The sequence below is a fragment of the Zeugodacus cucurbitae genome, chromosome 5 (assembly GCF_028554725.1).
Source record: "Zeugodacus cucurbitae isolate PBARC_wt_2022May chromosome 5, idZeuCucr1.2, whole genome shotgun sequence".
In the NCBI taxonomy this organism is placed as follows: domain Eukaryota; kingdom Metazoa; phylum Arthropoda; class Insecta; order Diptera; family Tephritidae; genus Zeugodacus; species Zeugodacus cucurbitae.
Window position 1 is genome coordinate 30,730,499 of NC_071670.1, and position 16,686 is coordinate 30,747,184.

Genomic DNA, 16,686 nt, shown 5'->3' on the forward strand with positions numbered 1-16,686 from the left:
GCCTCCAAACTGATGTCTGTTAGCTACCCAGGGGATACTTGGTCTAAAACCGGAAGTCGTGAGCTGCTTGAGTCATATGCAAATGAATCGTTCCTGGCCACTCCCAAATGAATGGCAATCAGAAACTTTCCTCACTTGCGTGAACTTCTTCATATGACCCCATAAATTAAATAAAATTGGGAAGCCGGGATGGCCGATACACACATATATAAGCCAAACCGATAACAGCACACACGAGAACACCACACTGGACATACAATTTCTATACTAGAGGAATCGACGAACGAACATTCTGTTCTGAATCCAATAGCAATCAGAGACTTTCGATTCATATCTACCGAACAGCAGACATCCCAGACGGCCCGATTTTTTCTGAATTTACATAAATTTTAGGCAAATTATTTGTATCTAATCTTTTCTATATTTATACTCTCGCAACAAAAGTTGCTAATAGTTTTGTTCACGTAACGGTTATTTGTAAGTCATAAAACTAAACTAGTTAGATATAGGGTTATATATGTATATCAAAATGATCAGGGTGACGAGACGAATCCTCCGTCCCTCCGTGCAACTGATAACTTGAGTAAAAATTGAGGTATCATGACGAAACTTGGTACACATGTTCTTTGGGATCGTGAGAGGGTTTCTTACGAAAATGGGCGAAATCGGACCAATGCCACGCCCACAAAATGGCGAAAACCGAAAACATATAAAGCGTCATAACTAAGCCATAAATAAAGTTATAAAAGTAGAATTTGGTACAAAGGATCGTCCTAGTAAGGGCCATATTTAGATGTAATTTTTTTGGGGAAGTGAGCGTGGCTCTCGCAAACCAATAAAGCTTTATAAGCCAAACTTTCTGCAGTCGGTTCCCTTACGTACCCCACCACACACCATGAAAATAGTTGAAAACGGATAATAACCACGGTTTCAGGGTGTCAAGAAAATATTATGTACCCGATTTCACTGAAATCGGTCGAGTAGTTCTTGAGATATGACACAGCCACCATTAACCAGATATACACTATGCCTCGAAAAGACCAGTGATAAGGGGATCGACACACCCCACTATAGAAAATCAATTAAATATTATTTTGTATGTACCTCTATACATTTTCATATTTATCAACCAATTTTCAATACAATGTACATAAATATACTTTTAATTATACTTTAATTATACTTTTTCTACGCCAATCAGCCACACATATTCTTAAGTCTCCACACGTGTCTAGGTTGCACATGCTTTAGTAAATATAATGTTAGAAAGAGTTGCTGACAGCAACGTATGTATAAGCAAAATGGTAATTTATAGTTCAAGTTATTGTATGTTTTTGTATAAATATATGTTTAGCTCTTTTGAAAAATTCATTAAATGTACTACGTATTACATATCTTTAGTGTAGCTATATATTTGAATTTCAGAATAAAATGATAAAAATTTAATGGAATAAGTCTGTTTTATCTGTCTGCTAATTAGTATAAAACCGCTAACAAATATTATACTTATACAGTTACTTACACTATAATACGTCGCAAAATAAAGTAATAGTGGTACTCATTTAACGTCGGAATAATATAAAAATGGCAAATTGACAATATAAGTTAAACGAGCGCTTTGTGGCAATATTGCAATGAGTCTGATATTTTATCATAAAATCTTTGTACTGTTGGTTTCTGAAACAAAATCAGGTAATGTAAAAAACGCTGTGAATTATCAGTTGATTGTGAATTGCGTAAACTTGCCATGGTTGCAACTGAAAATGGTCTCGCACATTTGCAAGATTGTCGTAAAATAAAATACATGTAAAAATAAACAGCTATTTTGCGATATTGCCATTGCGAGGTTAAGAGAGTACCAGTAATGTCTTTGGAATGGTATGCTATTAAGTTAAATATACTCGTAATAACTTTACCGATGCTTGAAGTCATGAATTTGATATTTTTATTAATTTATGATTATTTATTATTAGTTATATGTATATATGTATATATATAAAGAAGTTGTCAAAATTATTTACACATCGGACGTATTTTACATGTTTCACACAAAAAGCTTTCGCTTGTTGTTGTCGCAGGGTAACAATATGCTATGTTGTTGTAAACCTTGATCTATTCCTGAGCGAAAGAAGTCAGTTTGGCTAGATTAGCTAGAAATATGGCGGAGATATAAGCAAATGAACTGAAGACTCGCAGTAGTCAAAAGTATTTACACACAACATGAAATGGATTATCCTGTTCGTTTTTAATGATAATTTTCATACTCTCGCAACAAAGTTGCTAGCAACAAAGTTGCTAAGAGAGTATTATAGTTTTGTTCACATAACGGTTGTTTGTAACACCCAAAACTAAACGAGTTAGATATAGGGTTATATATACCAAAGTGATCAGGGTGAAAAGTGGAGTTCAAATCCGAATGTCTGTCTGTCCGTCCGTCCGCCTGTGCAAGCTGTAACTTGAGTAAAAATTAAGATATCTTAATGAAACTTGGAACACTTATTTCTTGGCACCATAGGAAGGTTGCTTTCGAAAATGAGCAAAATCGGACCACTGCCACGCCCACAAAATGGCGAAAACCGAAAACACATAAAGTGCCATAACTAAGCCATAAATAAAGCTATGGAAATAAAATTTGGTATGAAGGATCCTACTATGAAGGGGCATATTTGGATGTAATTTTTTTGGGGAGGTGGGCGTGGCCCCGCCCCCTACTAAGTTTTTTGTACATATCTCGCAAACCAATAGAGCTATATAAACCAAACTCTCTGCAGTCGTTTTTTTAGCCAATTCCTAATACAATCCAAAAATGAAAGAAATCGGATAATAACCACGCCCACCTCCCATACAAAAGTTAGGTTGAAAATTACTAAAAGTGGGTTAACTCACTAACGAAAAACGTCAAAAACACTAAATTTCACATAAGAAATGGCAGATGAAAGCTGCACTCAGATTTTTTTACAAAATGGAAAATGGGCGTGGCGTCGCCCACTTATGGGTCAAAAACCATATCTCAGGAACTACTCGACCGATTTCAATGAAACTTGGTTTGTATTAGTTTGCTTACATTCCAATGATATGTTGTGAAAATAGGCCAAATCGCTTCACAACCACGCCTACTTCCCATATACCAGAACTTTGAAGACGATCTGAATCGGTTACTTTACAATATATAAAGTAAGCACTAGTGAAGATATCGGTGCAGAAGAACTTTGCACAAATACTATGTTTATAGTGTGGCAGCTCCATTCTAAAAATCGCCGAAATCGGGCCATAGGTTTTTAAGGCCCATATATCGAACACGAGGACCTCGGTGCTTCTAACCTAATATTATGGTTTCCAACTTTCAATGGACTTTATACAATATATATGACGAATATGTGGGTCAAATTGCGTATTATATAATATAAATAAAGTTAAATAAATAAATTCCGAGAATATAAAATGTTCGGTTACACCCGAACTTAGCCTTTCCTTACTTGTTTTAATTTTAATGTTTAGTCTAAGTTACTATTCTAAGGCGATAAATTCATAATTGGCTACATTACCATTGGCATCAATAACAGCCTGTTTTATGGTCCGAATTGATTGAACACAATTGCGCGCTAAGTTAACAGTTAATTTAGACCAAATGTCGGTAATTTCGGAGTTTTCGGTTGTTATATCAATTGCCCTCTGATATTTAACGAAAGACCAAACATTTTGACTAAAGTTTTGGTCAGGGCTGTGCGGAGGTCAACTTGATTTGCTTCATTTACAACTTTTGTAGGTAAAGATCCTTTATGAAATGGAGCATTATCCTGTTGTAAAATGTAGTCATTAGTTGGAAAAGGCCGACGGACCTCTACAATGCCATGGTCATGTGAATATAGGATGATTTAGGGTCCCTAATAGGTACCAAATCTCCAAAACAGAAGTAAGGAAATTTTCCCCAAAAAATCATAATGTCACTCCCGACACTATTTAGCGTCTAAACTGCATTATTCTTCTTCTCACGTGGTAAATGCATAAAGCATTTACTAAAGAAGCCCTGGAACTAAAATTCAGCATTATTTGCCCACGACAAGCTCCAGAATCTAATTTAAGGCAAATGACTGGCATATCGTTTTTATTTTCGATTTTTTTTGCGAAATGTTAGGTATTAATGTCTACTTTTTTTAATGTGCTGAGCAGTGTAGCATCATTTACTGTTCGTGCAATATGCTGATTGGAAGCTGGTGCAATATTAAGAGGTCTAATTTTGGGATTTTGTATGATAGTTCCTACTAATCTTCTGCATTCTCTTTGAGTTATCACAGGTTTCTGACCAGTTGTCTTTAAATTATCCTTGTAATTGTTCGTGTCATTCTTTTTAATAAAATTATAAACAGTATTCCTTAAAATTCTACAAATTTTTGTTAACTCCGAAACCAAAATAACAGTCTTAAACTGAGTAACAATCTCCGATCTAGTTATAATCCTTTATTCCATTGGTTTCGGCATTTTATTTACCACATTTTATATTTTAAGTCTTTGTTAGTTAGTTATGAATGCAATAGAAGCCAATCACTACTCTTGCTCAAACCAAATCCAAGGATAAAGGCTAAATCGCCGTGTGTAAATACTTTTGACTACTGCGAGTCTTCAGTTCATTTGCTTATATCTCCGCCATATTTCTAGCTATTCTAGCCAAACTGACTTCATTCGCTCATGAATAGATCATGGTTTACAACAACATAGCATTTTGTTACCCTGCGACAACAACAACAACAACCGAAAGCTTTTTCTGTGAAACTTGTAAAAAAACGTTCGATGTGTAAATAGTTTTGACTACCTCTGTATATATGTTATACATTATACTTATAATAGTAAATATATTTCTCTGGATTTGATAAAAAAATGGAAGTTTATTCATAACCAATTATTCGGTATCAAGTCCACTACAACCACGAAAATCTGTACATACTCGTATTGTATATGGGGCGGAAGTAATTCTTAAACTATCCTTTTTGCCAATAGTTGATAAACCGTAACATGAATCGATAAAAAACCGCAAACTAAATCACAAATAATAAATTACTACAAGCAAAAAAAAAATAACATAAAGGGTCGACCCACATGATCACTATCTCATGCCACACCACGTGGCAACAATGCTTTTAACAATATATTACACATGTAAATAACCTCTTCTATAAATAAATATGGGTGTCTATGCGCCAACTGCACCAAAGCTAAATATGTATGCTTCCGCATCCCACGCTGCTGCATCGCAATATTAGCCCCGAAACGGGACAACACCCTGCTCCAAACAACCGCGGGGGTAGCAGACGTCCCAAACGACAGCAACAGCGAAGGCCGATAACCTCTCCGGAGAACTACCGTTCGTGCCAACATCACAACGTTACACGGCGGCACCGGACTAGCCCACAATCCCGTCATCCAACTGATCTCAGCAACGTGGTAGCCACACTGCAACAACTCCAGGGGTTACTAGTTTAAATATTTGCCTAGGGGGCCGCACTGGACATATAATTTATATACAAAAGGAATCGACGAACGAACATTCTTCATACCAATAGCAATAAGACACGCTCGATTCATATCTACCGATCAGCAGATTTTTTCCGAATTCACATAAATTTTAAAAAATTATTTTTATCTAATACAGAAGTAGTCAAATTATTTACACATCGGACGTTTTTCTACAAGTTTCACACAAAAAGCTTTCGTTTGTTGTTGTTGTTGTTGCAGGGTAACAAAATGCTATGTTGTTGTAAACCTTGATCTATTCCTGAGCGAATGAAGTCAGTTTGGCTGGAATAGCTAGAAATATGGCGGAGATATAAGCAAATGAACTACAGGCTCCCAGTAGTCAAAAGTATTTACACATTTTTTTTTTTGCGTCAAAAGTATTTACACACGGCGATTTAGCCTTTATCCTTGGATTTGGTTTAAGCAAGAGTAGTAATTGTATTCTATTGCATTCATAACAACCTAATTCAGCCTTAAAATATAAAAATTGGTAAATAAAATGACGAAAACAAAGGAATTATCGATTATAACTAGATTGGAGACTGTTACTAAGTTTAAAACTAGGGTTTCGGCTTCTGAGTTAGTAAAACTTTATAGAATTTGATGGAATACTGTTTATAATGTTATTAAAAAGAAGGACACGGAATATTACACGGTCAATTTAAAATAACTGGGTGCAAACCTGTGATAACTCAAAGAGAATGCAGAAGATTAGTATGAACTGTCACACAAAATCCCACAATTAGTCCTGTTAATATTGCAGCAGCATCAAATCAGCATATTGCATGAACAATCAATGATGCTACACTGCTCAGGACCTTAAAAAAGTTAACATAAATGCCTACGTTATGCATAAAGTTGACCACTTCCGAAATCATGAAAGTTTTATTTCCGAAACCAAAAAAACGATATGACTCTCATTTGGCTTAAAATGCATCCTAAAGTCTGTCGTAGGCAGATAGGGCAAAATTTTAGTTCCAGGGCTTCTTTAGTAAACGCTTTATGCATTTACTACGTGAAAAGAAGAATAATGCATTTTTGACGCTAAATAAAGTCGGGAGTGATATTATGATTTTTTTAAATTTTTTTGGAAATTTTCCTTACTTCTGTTTTGATAATTTGGTACTAATTTAGGGACCCTAAATCATCCGGATATATCAGAATTCACATGACCATGCCATTGTAGTGGTCCGTCGGCCTTTTCCAACTATTGACTACATTTTACAACAGGACAATGCTCCATTTCATGAAGGATCTTTACCTACACAAGTTTTAAATGAAGTAAATCAAGTTGACTTCCGCACAGCCCTGACCAAAACTTTATTCAAAATGTTTGGTCTTTCGTTAAATATCAGAGGACAATTGATACAATAACCGAAAACGCCGAAATTACCGACATTTGGTCTAAATTTACTGTATTAGCGCACAATTGTGTTGAATAAATTCGGACCATAAAGCAGGCTGTTATTGATGCCAATGTTAATGTAACCAATTATGAATTTATCGCCTTAGAATAGGAACTTATACTGAACATTAAAATTTTAAAGTTATCATTAAATAAGAACAGGATAATAGTGTGTATAGTGTTGTGTGTAAATACTTTTGACTACTGCGAGTCTTCAGTTCATTTGCCTATTTCTCCGCCATATTTCAAGCTATTCTTGCCAAACCGACTTCATTCGTTCGGGAATAGATCAATTTATGACCCTGCGACAACAATAACAACAGGCGAATGCTTTTTGTGTGAAACTTGTAAAAAAACGCGAAAATGTTTCACCTCTAAATTTACAAACTATTTATGTGAATTGAGTGACGTACCAGTACAATATATCTGGTGGTACAGGGCGTATGATAAACATTATAAAAGTGAGAGTGTAATATTATGGGATATTATATGTATATGAATTCGATATAATGAATAATCTCATATACAGTCCTTTAGTAAAGAAACGAAGATTTCTATATGCTTGAAGGAAATGGAACATTGTACATGCAAGTGTTATGCATCACAACAAAATAATCATAAATGTGACTACGTCTTATCATTCATTTTTAAAGAAACAGAAGTAAATCTTTATACGGAGAATAAACTTTCAAGAGCAAACACCAATGTGCACAAAATGATACCTGAATGCCAGAGTGATTCAGCTGCCAGTATTCATTAGGATTACAATACTTTTATATACAGTATACTCTCGAAAAGTAAATCGATTGGTATTTTGGGTAATTTACTTTTTCGAATAATTTACTTTTCCAAATATATACATAAATTATCTGTTTTTATAATATTAAATGCATATTTAAACTTAAAAAATTCATTAATTTATTTGCTTCAATAAAACATATGGATTTACATGAAAAACATATTTACATTTACATACATACATATGTATTTACTATGAAGAGAAAAAATCTTGAATATTCTTTTGTTTTTTTCTTTTGCAATATATTTTCTGACCATTTTTGTACGACAATTCAAAAAGTCTGACATCTGATTTGCATCGTTTTCATTTTTAAACCAGTGGATCAAGTAGGAGAGTTTATTTACTAAAAAGACGCGATAAACAAGAGAGTAAGTGTTTTTGCAACATCGTAAAAAACGCTGCTTGCTTCGTTTCGAATTTTTTATCACCCTCTCTGAAAAGTAAATTAAAAAATTTACTTTTTCGAGGCGCATGTGTAATCTTAAAGGTGATTAACTTTTCCGCGATTATTTACTTTCTGGGAATTTACTTTTCGAGAGTATACGGTACTTGAAAATGAAGTTACATTTAATGCAATGTGAAAGTGAGCAATGAAAACGAAAGGAAATGTAAAAAAATGCTTCTAGTATTTATATATATAGTATAAGGGGGCTGGGGTAGTTCCTGATAAATTAATGATTTTAATTCGTTTTTCCAATAAGTTATATAATAGTAAGGATTTTACGTTCAGTTAATTTTACTAAGATATATCACAAATTAACAGATATATGCGGTATAGAGTCCACCGGAAGTTCGAAAATTCATATGTATATGAGGGCTAGACGAAATATTAGCAAGATTTTGCCCACAGAGGCACACTATTATAAAAAAAAATGTCTTTGAATTTCTTTAGAATATCTATATTTTCGGTAACAAAGTAGCCGCAAACACTGATGTCTTCATGGTCGATATCCGGGGATTAGAAAAGATTTAGCCCGATTTCAGTGTTTTTTAGAGGTCAATGTCACAATAGAAGTGTAGTATTTCTGCAAAGTTTTTTTCGACATCTTCACTGATGTTTAAATTATAGATTGCTGAGTGAACGAATCATACTGGCGTGGTGGTGCACCGATCGCTCATTTTCCATCGGTACCATAAAGGTGTCAAGAAAATAGTATGTACCCATTTTCACTGAAATCGGTCGAGTAGTTCTTGAGATATGACAAACCCACCATTTACCAGATATACACCATGCCTCAAATATTCAAAAAGCCCAGTGAAAAGAGGACCGACACACCCCACTATAGAAAATCAATTAAATATTATTTTGTATGTACCTCTATACATTTTCATATTTATCAACCAATTTTCATATAATGTAGTTACATATGTATGTACTTTTAATTGTCATTTTTCAACGCCAATCAGCCACACATGTTCTTAAGTCTCCACACGTGTCTAGGTTATACATGCTTTAGTAAATATAATTTTAGAAAGAGCTACTGACAGCAACGTATAAGCAAAAGGGTAGTTTAAAGTCTATTAGCAAATTCTTGTATGTTTTTATAGTCTCGCAACAAATTGAAAATTGGTACACGTGTATCTCTCTTTTCTCTTTTGAAAAATTCATTAAATGTACTACGTATTATATATCTTTAGTGTAGCTAAATATTTGTCTTTCAGAATAGAATGATAAAAATAGAATGGAATAAGTCTGTTTTATCTGTCTGCAAATTCGTATAAAGTCGCTAGCAAATATTATACTTATACAGTTATTTACACTATAATACGTCAAAAAAGCAAAGTAATGTCTTTGGGATGGTGTGTTATTAAGTTTAAAGTAGTAACTTTATCGATTATTGAAGTCATGAATATGATATTTTCATTAATTTATACTTATTTAATAATAGTTATATATATATATAATATATATAATAGTACCTTTTCCGTAGGTATATCCAATAAGAAGTCTCCGTCTGAAAAAATATGTGTATTGAGAAATCTACCTCCGGTAGATTCAAAGCTCTATAAAATCGCCAAATGGGCTGAGGCTGATGACTTATCCGGTGTACGAAATATGGTCGTCTGTAGTAGTAGATTCTAGCATAAGAAAATACATCAAGCTACTTGGCTGTCACCGATCGAATCACGCGCAACCAGATCGATCATATTGTGACAGATAGACGACATGTCTCCAGTGTTTTTGATGTGCGTATGCTCCGTTGTCCTAACATCGACTCGGACCACTATCTAGTAGCAGTTAAAATATACACCCGCCTCTGTGTAGCAAAGCGCACACGTCAATAAACACAAGGAAGGTTCGACATCGAGAAACTGCAATCTCAACCAACAGCCGAACGATTTTCTACTCGACTTGCACTCCTGCTATCTGAGAGCACTCATCAGCATATCAGTATAAGGGAACTGTGGGACGGCCAATCAAGCTCCTTACGCGTGAGTATGAAGAGCTTGACAAGCTGGCCGACAGGGGTAATGCTCGAAAATTTTACGAAAAAATACTTCCACAACCGAAGGTTGCAAGATCGGAGTATACTCTGGTAGAACCCCCAGAGGTGACCAGAGTATACTGAGTTTGTGGAGGGAACACTTCTCCAGACTGCTGAATGGTAGTGAAAATACAACACCAAGAGATCGCGAATCCGATTCCCTAATCGTTGACGATGGAATAGTTGTTCCATTACCCGATCCTGCAGAAATTCGAATAGCAATTACCCGCTTGAGGAACAACAAAGCGGCGGGGGCCGATGGATTGCCGAGCTATTCAAATACGGTGATGAAGAACTGATAAGGTACATGAATCAGCTTCTTTGCGGAATATGGTGGGAATCTCATGTACTCTGCCGAATCCACAAAAAGGGAGACCCCACAATATGCGCCAATTACCGTGCGATAAGCCTTCTCAACATCGCTTATAAGGATCTATCGAGCGTACTGTGTGAAAGGCTAAAGCCCACCGTCAACAAACTGATTGGACCTTATCAGTGTGGCTTTTGACCTGAAAAATCTACATCTGACCAGATATTAACCATGCGCTAAATCTTGGAAAAGACCCGTGAAAAGAAGATCGATTGTCGATTATAAAGCTTCTTTCGACAGCACGAAAAGGAGTTGCCTCTATGCCGCTATGTTGGAATTCGGTATCCCGGATCTGGATTACCAATTGGCAGTTTGGGCTAAAAGGAGAGATGCCTGGCGCGCTGTTGTGGAATCGGCAATAAACGCCCAAGCGGTGTCTACGCCAGTAAAGAAGAAGAATAAAACGCTTAGTTAAGTTTTGCTAAGGATTTTATTGTTTAATAATTCTTGGCAAACATCGCTAAACTTAAAATACATAAGGTTTTTATATTTATGCAATTAATACTACTATTATGTATCTATAAAAGCATGAGTTAGTGATTAGCGATATTTCACTATCGGTGATTTTTTCACTGTGATTGAAAACTCGCATATAGCAAGTGCTATACATTTTTGTAAATAGCAATGGCAGTTCAAATAGTTTAGTTCGATCACTGTAGCAATAGCAGTTCAGTGATTATAAATAGATCGAGCGATTTCGATCATTTTGGGTACGGTGATTACGAAAGCAGTTAAATGTACCAAAAATTAATTAATTATTTAATTGTGATTACAAAGGCAAGTAAATTTTTGATATTGTTAAAATTAATAAATATAAAAATGTAAAAAAATTTAAAAAAATATGTGGAATACAAAATGTAAAAATGTAAAAAATTAAAAAAAAAAATATGTAGAATACAACTTCTCTTAAATTCGTTTTTTTATACTCTCGCAACCTGTTGCACAGAGTATAATAGTTTTGTTCACATAACGGTTGTTTGTGTCACCAAGAAATGTAAGAGTTATATACATAAATGATCCGGATGACGAGTAGATTTGAAATCCGGATGTCTGTCTGTCCGTCTGTCCGTACAAGCGATAACTTGAGTAAAAATTTAGATATCTTAATGAAACTTGGAACACATATTCCTTGGCACCCTGAGGAGGTTGCTTTCGAAAATGGGCAAAATCGGTCCACTGCCACGCCCACAAAATGGAGGAAACCGAAAACCTATACAGTGTCATAACTAAGCCATAAATAAAGTTATGAAAATGAAATTTGGAACATAGGATCCCTTTCAAATTTCTTAAATATTCAAATTTCTTAATAATTGATGTTAAATAAATATACAGGAACAATGTTGTGAAGTGTAAGTGTATAATAAGATTATTTTAAATATAAAATCAGTAAAAATCGGGAAAATACAATTTTAAACTTGTCAATTGTTATACTTTAAGTGCGATAATCTCAAAAACTATAAGTTTCCTGCACCTAGATGTATATACTTAATCTGTAGAACCTCATCTATCCGAACATATCCGAAATCGTGGGAGAGTATACTCAAGTTTCCCCAGTTACTGGAATAAAAATGCTGATTTCATTAAATGCTTTCAAGTAATTATGTAGTGTGCTCATTTGAATCATTATATATGTACATATTAAGAGTACTCCTTCAAATAAAACTTAGCAAAAGGATACTACTGGAGATGTTTACAACATTATAGATTCCCGAACTGACACTGGAATTTCCAAAAATACAAAAAATAAGAACTTTTGCATATATAGGTAAATTTGTAAACAAAATATACGTAATAGCTTTCGCTGATACGCCAAATTGGTCAGAGTCGCCTTAAAATGTTAGACAGCAAGACAAGTGTTGGGCATATCATAAGAGATAATTAAATACAGGAACTAAGCTAATTATAAATTATATAAAATAATAAAATTATAAAGTTCGATCTTAAGTTGAACTGAGCATGCTTTGAGCTTTCCATAACCGTTGCAAAATTTGTTGGTATTCAATTAAATTAATTTTCTGAGGTATTTGTTTAAGTGTTTGTTTTCATGGAGTTCAAATTTATATGCTCGTCGATGTACTGTAGTAAGACTGTTCTAAAATTTTTTTTTATTTTTCACATGACTTAAACAAATGTTTACGTTAAAACATTATTAAACACACAAATTGCCATCAACTCATGCATGTTAGAGAGCACAGTAATGGTATAAATATCGCGGTTAATCGCGTTATAGGCACATTCGAAGTGTACAAGAGAGTTGATTGAAGTCATGAAGATTTTGCTATTACTAATTGTGGGTGTTGCGATCCTGAATTCGGCCAATGGAGCTGGGACAGAAGATGATTCTGGTGGAGCTGGTGGATCAGGAGGTGGAGCTGCTGGATCAGGAGGTGGAGCTGCTGGAACAGGAAGTGGAGCTGGTGGATCAGGAGGTGGAGCTAGTGGATCAGAAGGTGGAGCTGGTGGATCAGGAGGTGGAGCTGGTGGATCAGAAGGTGGAGCTGGTGGATCAGAAGGTGGAGCTGGTGGTTCATCACCTCCGGCTGGTGGTTCATCACCACCGGCTGGCGGATCACCTCCGGCTGGTGGTTCATCACCACCGGCTGGCGGATCACCGCCTGCTGGTGGATCACCGCCTGCTGGTGGATCACCCCCAGCTGATTCACCACCGGCAGTGTCACCACCGGCAGAGTCACCACCGGCTGGTTCATCTCCACCAGCACCCGCTGCACCACAGCCACCAGCTAATGGTAATGTAAGAAGACGTGCAGCAATTAGAAGGCGCCAGGCTAGAGGACGCGCACAAAGAAGAAGACAACGTGCTGCTAGGAGAAGGAGACGCCAACAACGCAGAAGGAGGCAGCAAAGCAGGAGATCCAATCAGGGTGGCAGAAGGAGGTTCAACCAGGGAGGCAGAAGAAGGGTCTGAGTCAACTAATGCTACAAAACGAAGATCCAAATGTGATTGAAATTTTGTAAAATACAGCAAACCTAAATAAAATAAATTAGGTACATATATACTTGTATTCATATGTTTTCAGAAAGCTGTTTAGTTTTTTGAGTTCGAAACCGTGAAGGGATTGCACTCATAGTAGGTATCAAATAAACTTACACCATATTTCATATTAATTATAAATCTGATATCGTATGCATTAGAATCATATGCTACAGCGCAATTACAAGTTACAACAATAACTATGAATAACCACGGTGTTAAATCTAACGGCTATATACTGCCCTCGTATAAAAAGAGTTTTTTGAAACCGTAGGACGGAGATTCCGAGAAGGCGGAGATTACAATGCAAATCATACATACGTACTGGGACTCACGATTAACTAATCTGAAGAGCGGCAGCTGCCTTAATAGACACAATAACCTTGGCATAATGTCTCCTGGTAATTCGACATACTGACCTTGTGATCGTAACAAAACACCATATTTATTTCAAACAAACAAGCACTCTCTTTGGAAAGTCCCGAAGAACAATAAGTCTCCAAGATGACTATGAGAGATTTGCGAGATAATTGGGTTCGAAGTGAAGAGAAAAAGCTAACTGATTCGCAAATTATCTAGACTCTAGAGAATGTATTTCAAGCAAATTGCCCAAGGAATAACTTTAAACTGCCAATGTTGACTAACTCCGCTAAATAGTCCATTTTGTCTATTAAGACTTGAACTTCGTGTATGACGCCAGCGTGACAATGACCAATCATGAAGTACTCGCGGCTTATTTCGTTTTGTATACAGTCTAAAATCTAGTGAGTGCAAAAAGTTCCGCACAATTTCAAAGTGGACTTATGCAATATCAGCTTCGTCCAATTCTTCGTGATAGCTAGAGAGAATATTTTGGACCTTTCTTGAAACTTCGTGCAATTTTCCTTTGAGCTTGGGGCGTGAAAATTTTTTGGGCTTTCCGCTACCCTCAAATCTCCTCCTCGTGACTTCATCAGTTGTTTTTTTTTTTTTAATTTAGCAATAATGTGTGGTTTATTGACCATATAGGATATTTGGGAAGATAATTTGTCGTTTTGCCACGATTTAAGTGGATTGATTTGATTTGTGGTAGTAAACTTTGAGATGTTTGTTTATTGACATTTTTTTCTCCAAAAACTAAAAAGTTCAAATGAAATTAGCATACCAAAACGTTCAGTTTGACGATACGTAATAAATAGCAGACAAAAATAACGGTACTTAGTAAATAACTGTATTTAAAGTGATATAAACGTAATTGTAGAAGTTTTTTGGTTCCTATAATCGGAGTTGTTTTAAGTTTTTTTCGGAGAGAATATAATTTTATACTCTCGCAACATGTTGCCTAAGAGTATTATAGGATGACGAGTGAAGTTGAAATCCGGATGTCTGTCCGTGCCAGCTATAACTTGAGTAAAAATTGAGATATCTTAATGAAACTTTGAACATATATTCCTAGGCACACTGAGGAGGTTGCTTTCGAAAATCAGGTTGCTGGGCAAAATCGGTCCACTGCCACGCCCACAAAATGGCGAAAACCGAAAACACATAAAGTGTCAAGCTATAAATAAAGTTATAAAAGTAAAATTTGTAACGAAGGATCGCACTAGGAAGGAGTATATTTGGATGTAATTTTTTTGGGGAAGTGGGCGTGGCCCCGCCCACAAATAGGTTTTTGGTATACATCCTCCCATACAAAGGATGGGTTGAAAATTACTAAAACCGCGTTAACTCACTAACGAATAACATCAGAAACCCTACATTTTGCAGAAGAAATGGCAGAAGGAAGCTGTACTCAGATTTTTTTATAAAATGGAAAATGGGTTAAAAACCATATCTCAGGAACTACTCAACAGATTTCAATGAAATTTTCTTGACACCCTGATGACACGTTTGGAAAATGGGTGAAATCGGTTCACAACCACGACTACATTCCATATAACTCAATTTTAAATTCCATATCATTCCTTCACTTTGTAATATATACATAACGAACCAATGAAGATAGTGTAATAAAACTTTACACAGCTACTGTATGTGATCATTATCAGATCATAACTTGTGAAAAAAATTTTGATATCTGACTATAACTTTTCGATGCCCGGATATCGAATATGAAGAATTTCTCTCAGATATCTTGATTTAATTCAGAGGAAGTCTTCTTATGGATGAACCCGGTCGGAGGAACGCCGACTGGAATGCGGAGCCATCTTTAACCATGGTATATACTGACTGCAATTTTTGAATATTAATATGACTGCAAAGACATATAAAATTGGAGCTTTGCCATGGTATTTCCATCATAAAAATGCACATATTAAAAGTGGTAGAGTATTAAGTTTTGAAAACTTGAAAAAAGAAGAAAATTCTTGTTTGATTTAGTAGAAAATTGATTCATTAATCACTAAAAATTCCACATTTGTAGTTTCTTTAGTTTTGATAGAAATTAACTAAAACTATTTGATCCAGGGAGGTGCTAACCTGATGACGCGTAGTGTATTTACCTACCCCTGGTGGCAATACAGTTTAATTTTTATCTGAGTTATTACACTCTCGCAATAATTTGCACAGAGTATAACGAGGTAGATATAGGGTTATATATGTGGCAACAACATAAAGTTTATTAGTTTTTAATCACTAATGCAACAATGCATTTTGACAACTATATGAATATATAAACTATAAATTTTACGCAAAATTCATCTCCGAAATAACATATCCATCGCAACTTGGCATACGCACGAACGCGTCAGTAGTTCACCACAATACAACTACTGGCCTACCAGTATGCGCACGACGAAGACGTTTATCTCCCGAGAAACTCGCAGCTGCACGTGCTGAATTTGAACTTCTGAGCAAGGTTGGCATTCGCCGCCCGTCGAATAGCAGTCGGGCTTGCATCTAGTCCGCAAAGCTGGCGGATCTTTGAACGCTAACACAATTCCTGACCGCTACCCGATACCATTAGTTAAAGATTTTGATGATATTTTCAAAAGTAGATTTGCAGAAAGCATTTCACCAGACGCCGATTCATCGCGATGATATCTGCAAAACCAACATTTCGACGCCATTTGGCCTATTTGGATTCACTCATATGTATATACACATTTTTTTATACTCTCGCAACGAAGTTCCTAAGAGAGTATT

At 35.6% G+C, this 16,686-nt stretch overlaps 1 protein-coding gene across 1 annotated transcript; it reads right to left on the reverse strand.

Moving 5' to 3' along the window:
• Positions 1 to 12,704: 12,704 nt before the first annotated feature.
• LOC128922135 (uncharacterized) lies at positions 12,705 to 13,976 on the reverse strand. Its single transcript, XM_054231760.1, has 2 exons — positions 13,946 to 13,976; positions 12,705 to 13,312 (listed from the first exon to the last, which is right to left on the reverse strand). The coding sequence occupies exons 1-2, from the start codon at positions 13,974 to 13,976 to the stop codon at positions 12,705 to 12,707; spliced, it is 639 nt and encodes a 212-aa protein (XP_054087735.1).
• Between the last annotated feature and the right edge of the window lie 2,710 nt (positions 13,977 to 16,686).

Coding starts and splice junctions, on each gene's coding strand:
- LOC128922135 (XM_054231760.1), bottom strand. CDS start 13,976: ATGTCGAATTACCAGGAGACATTATGCCAAG. Junction 13,313..13,945: donor CCAGGAGACATTATGCCAAG/GTTATTGTGTCT, acceptor CATTACCATTAG/CTGGTGGCTGTGGTGCAGCG.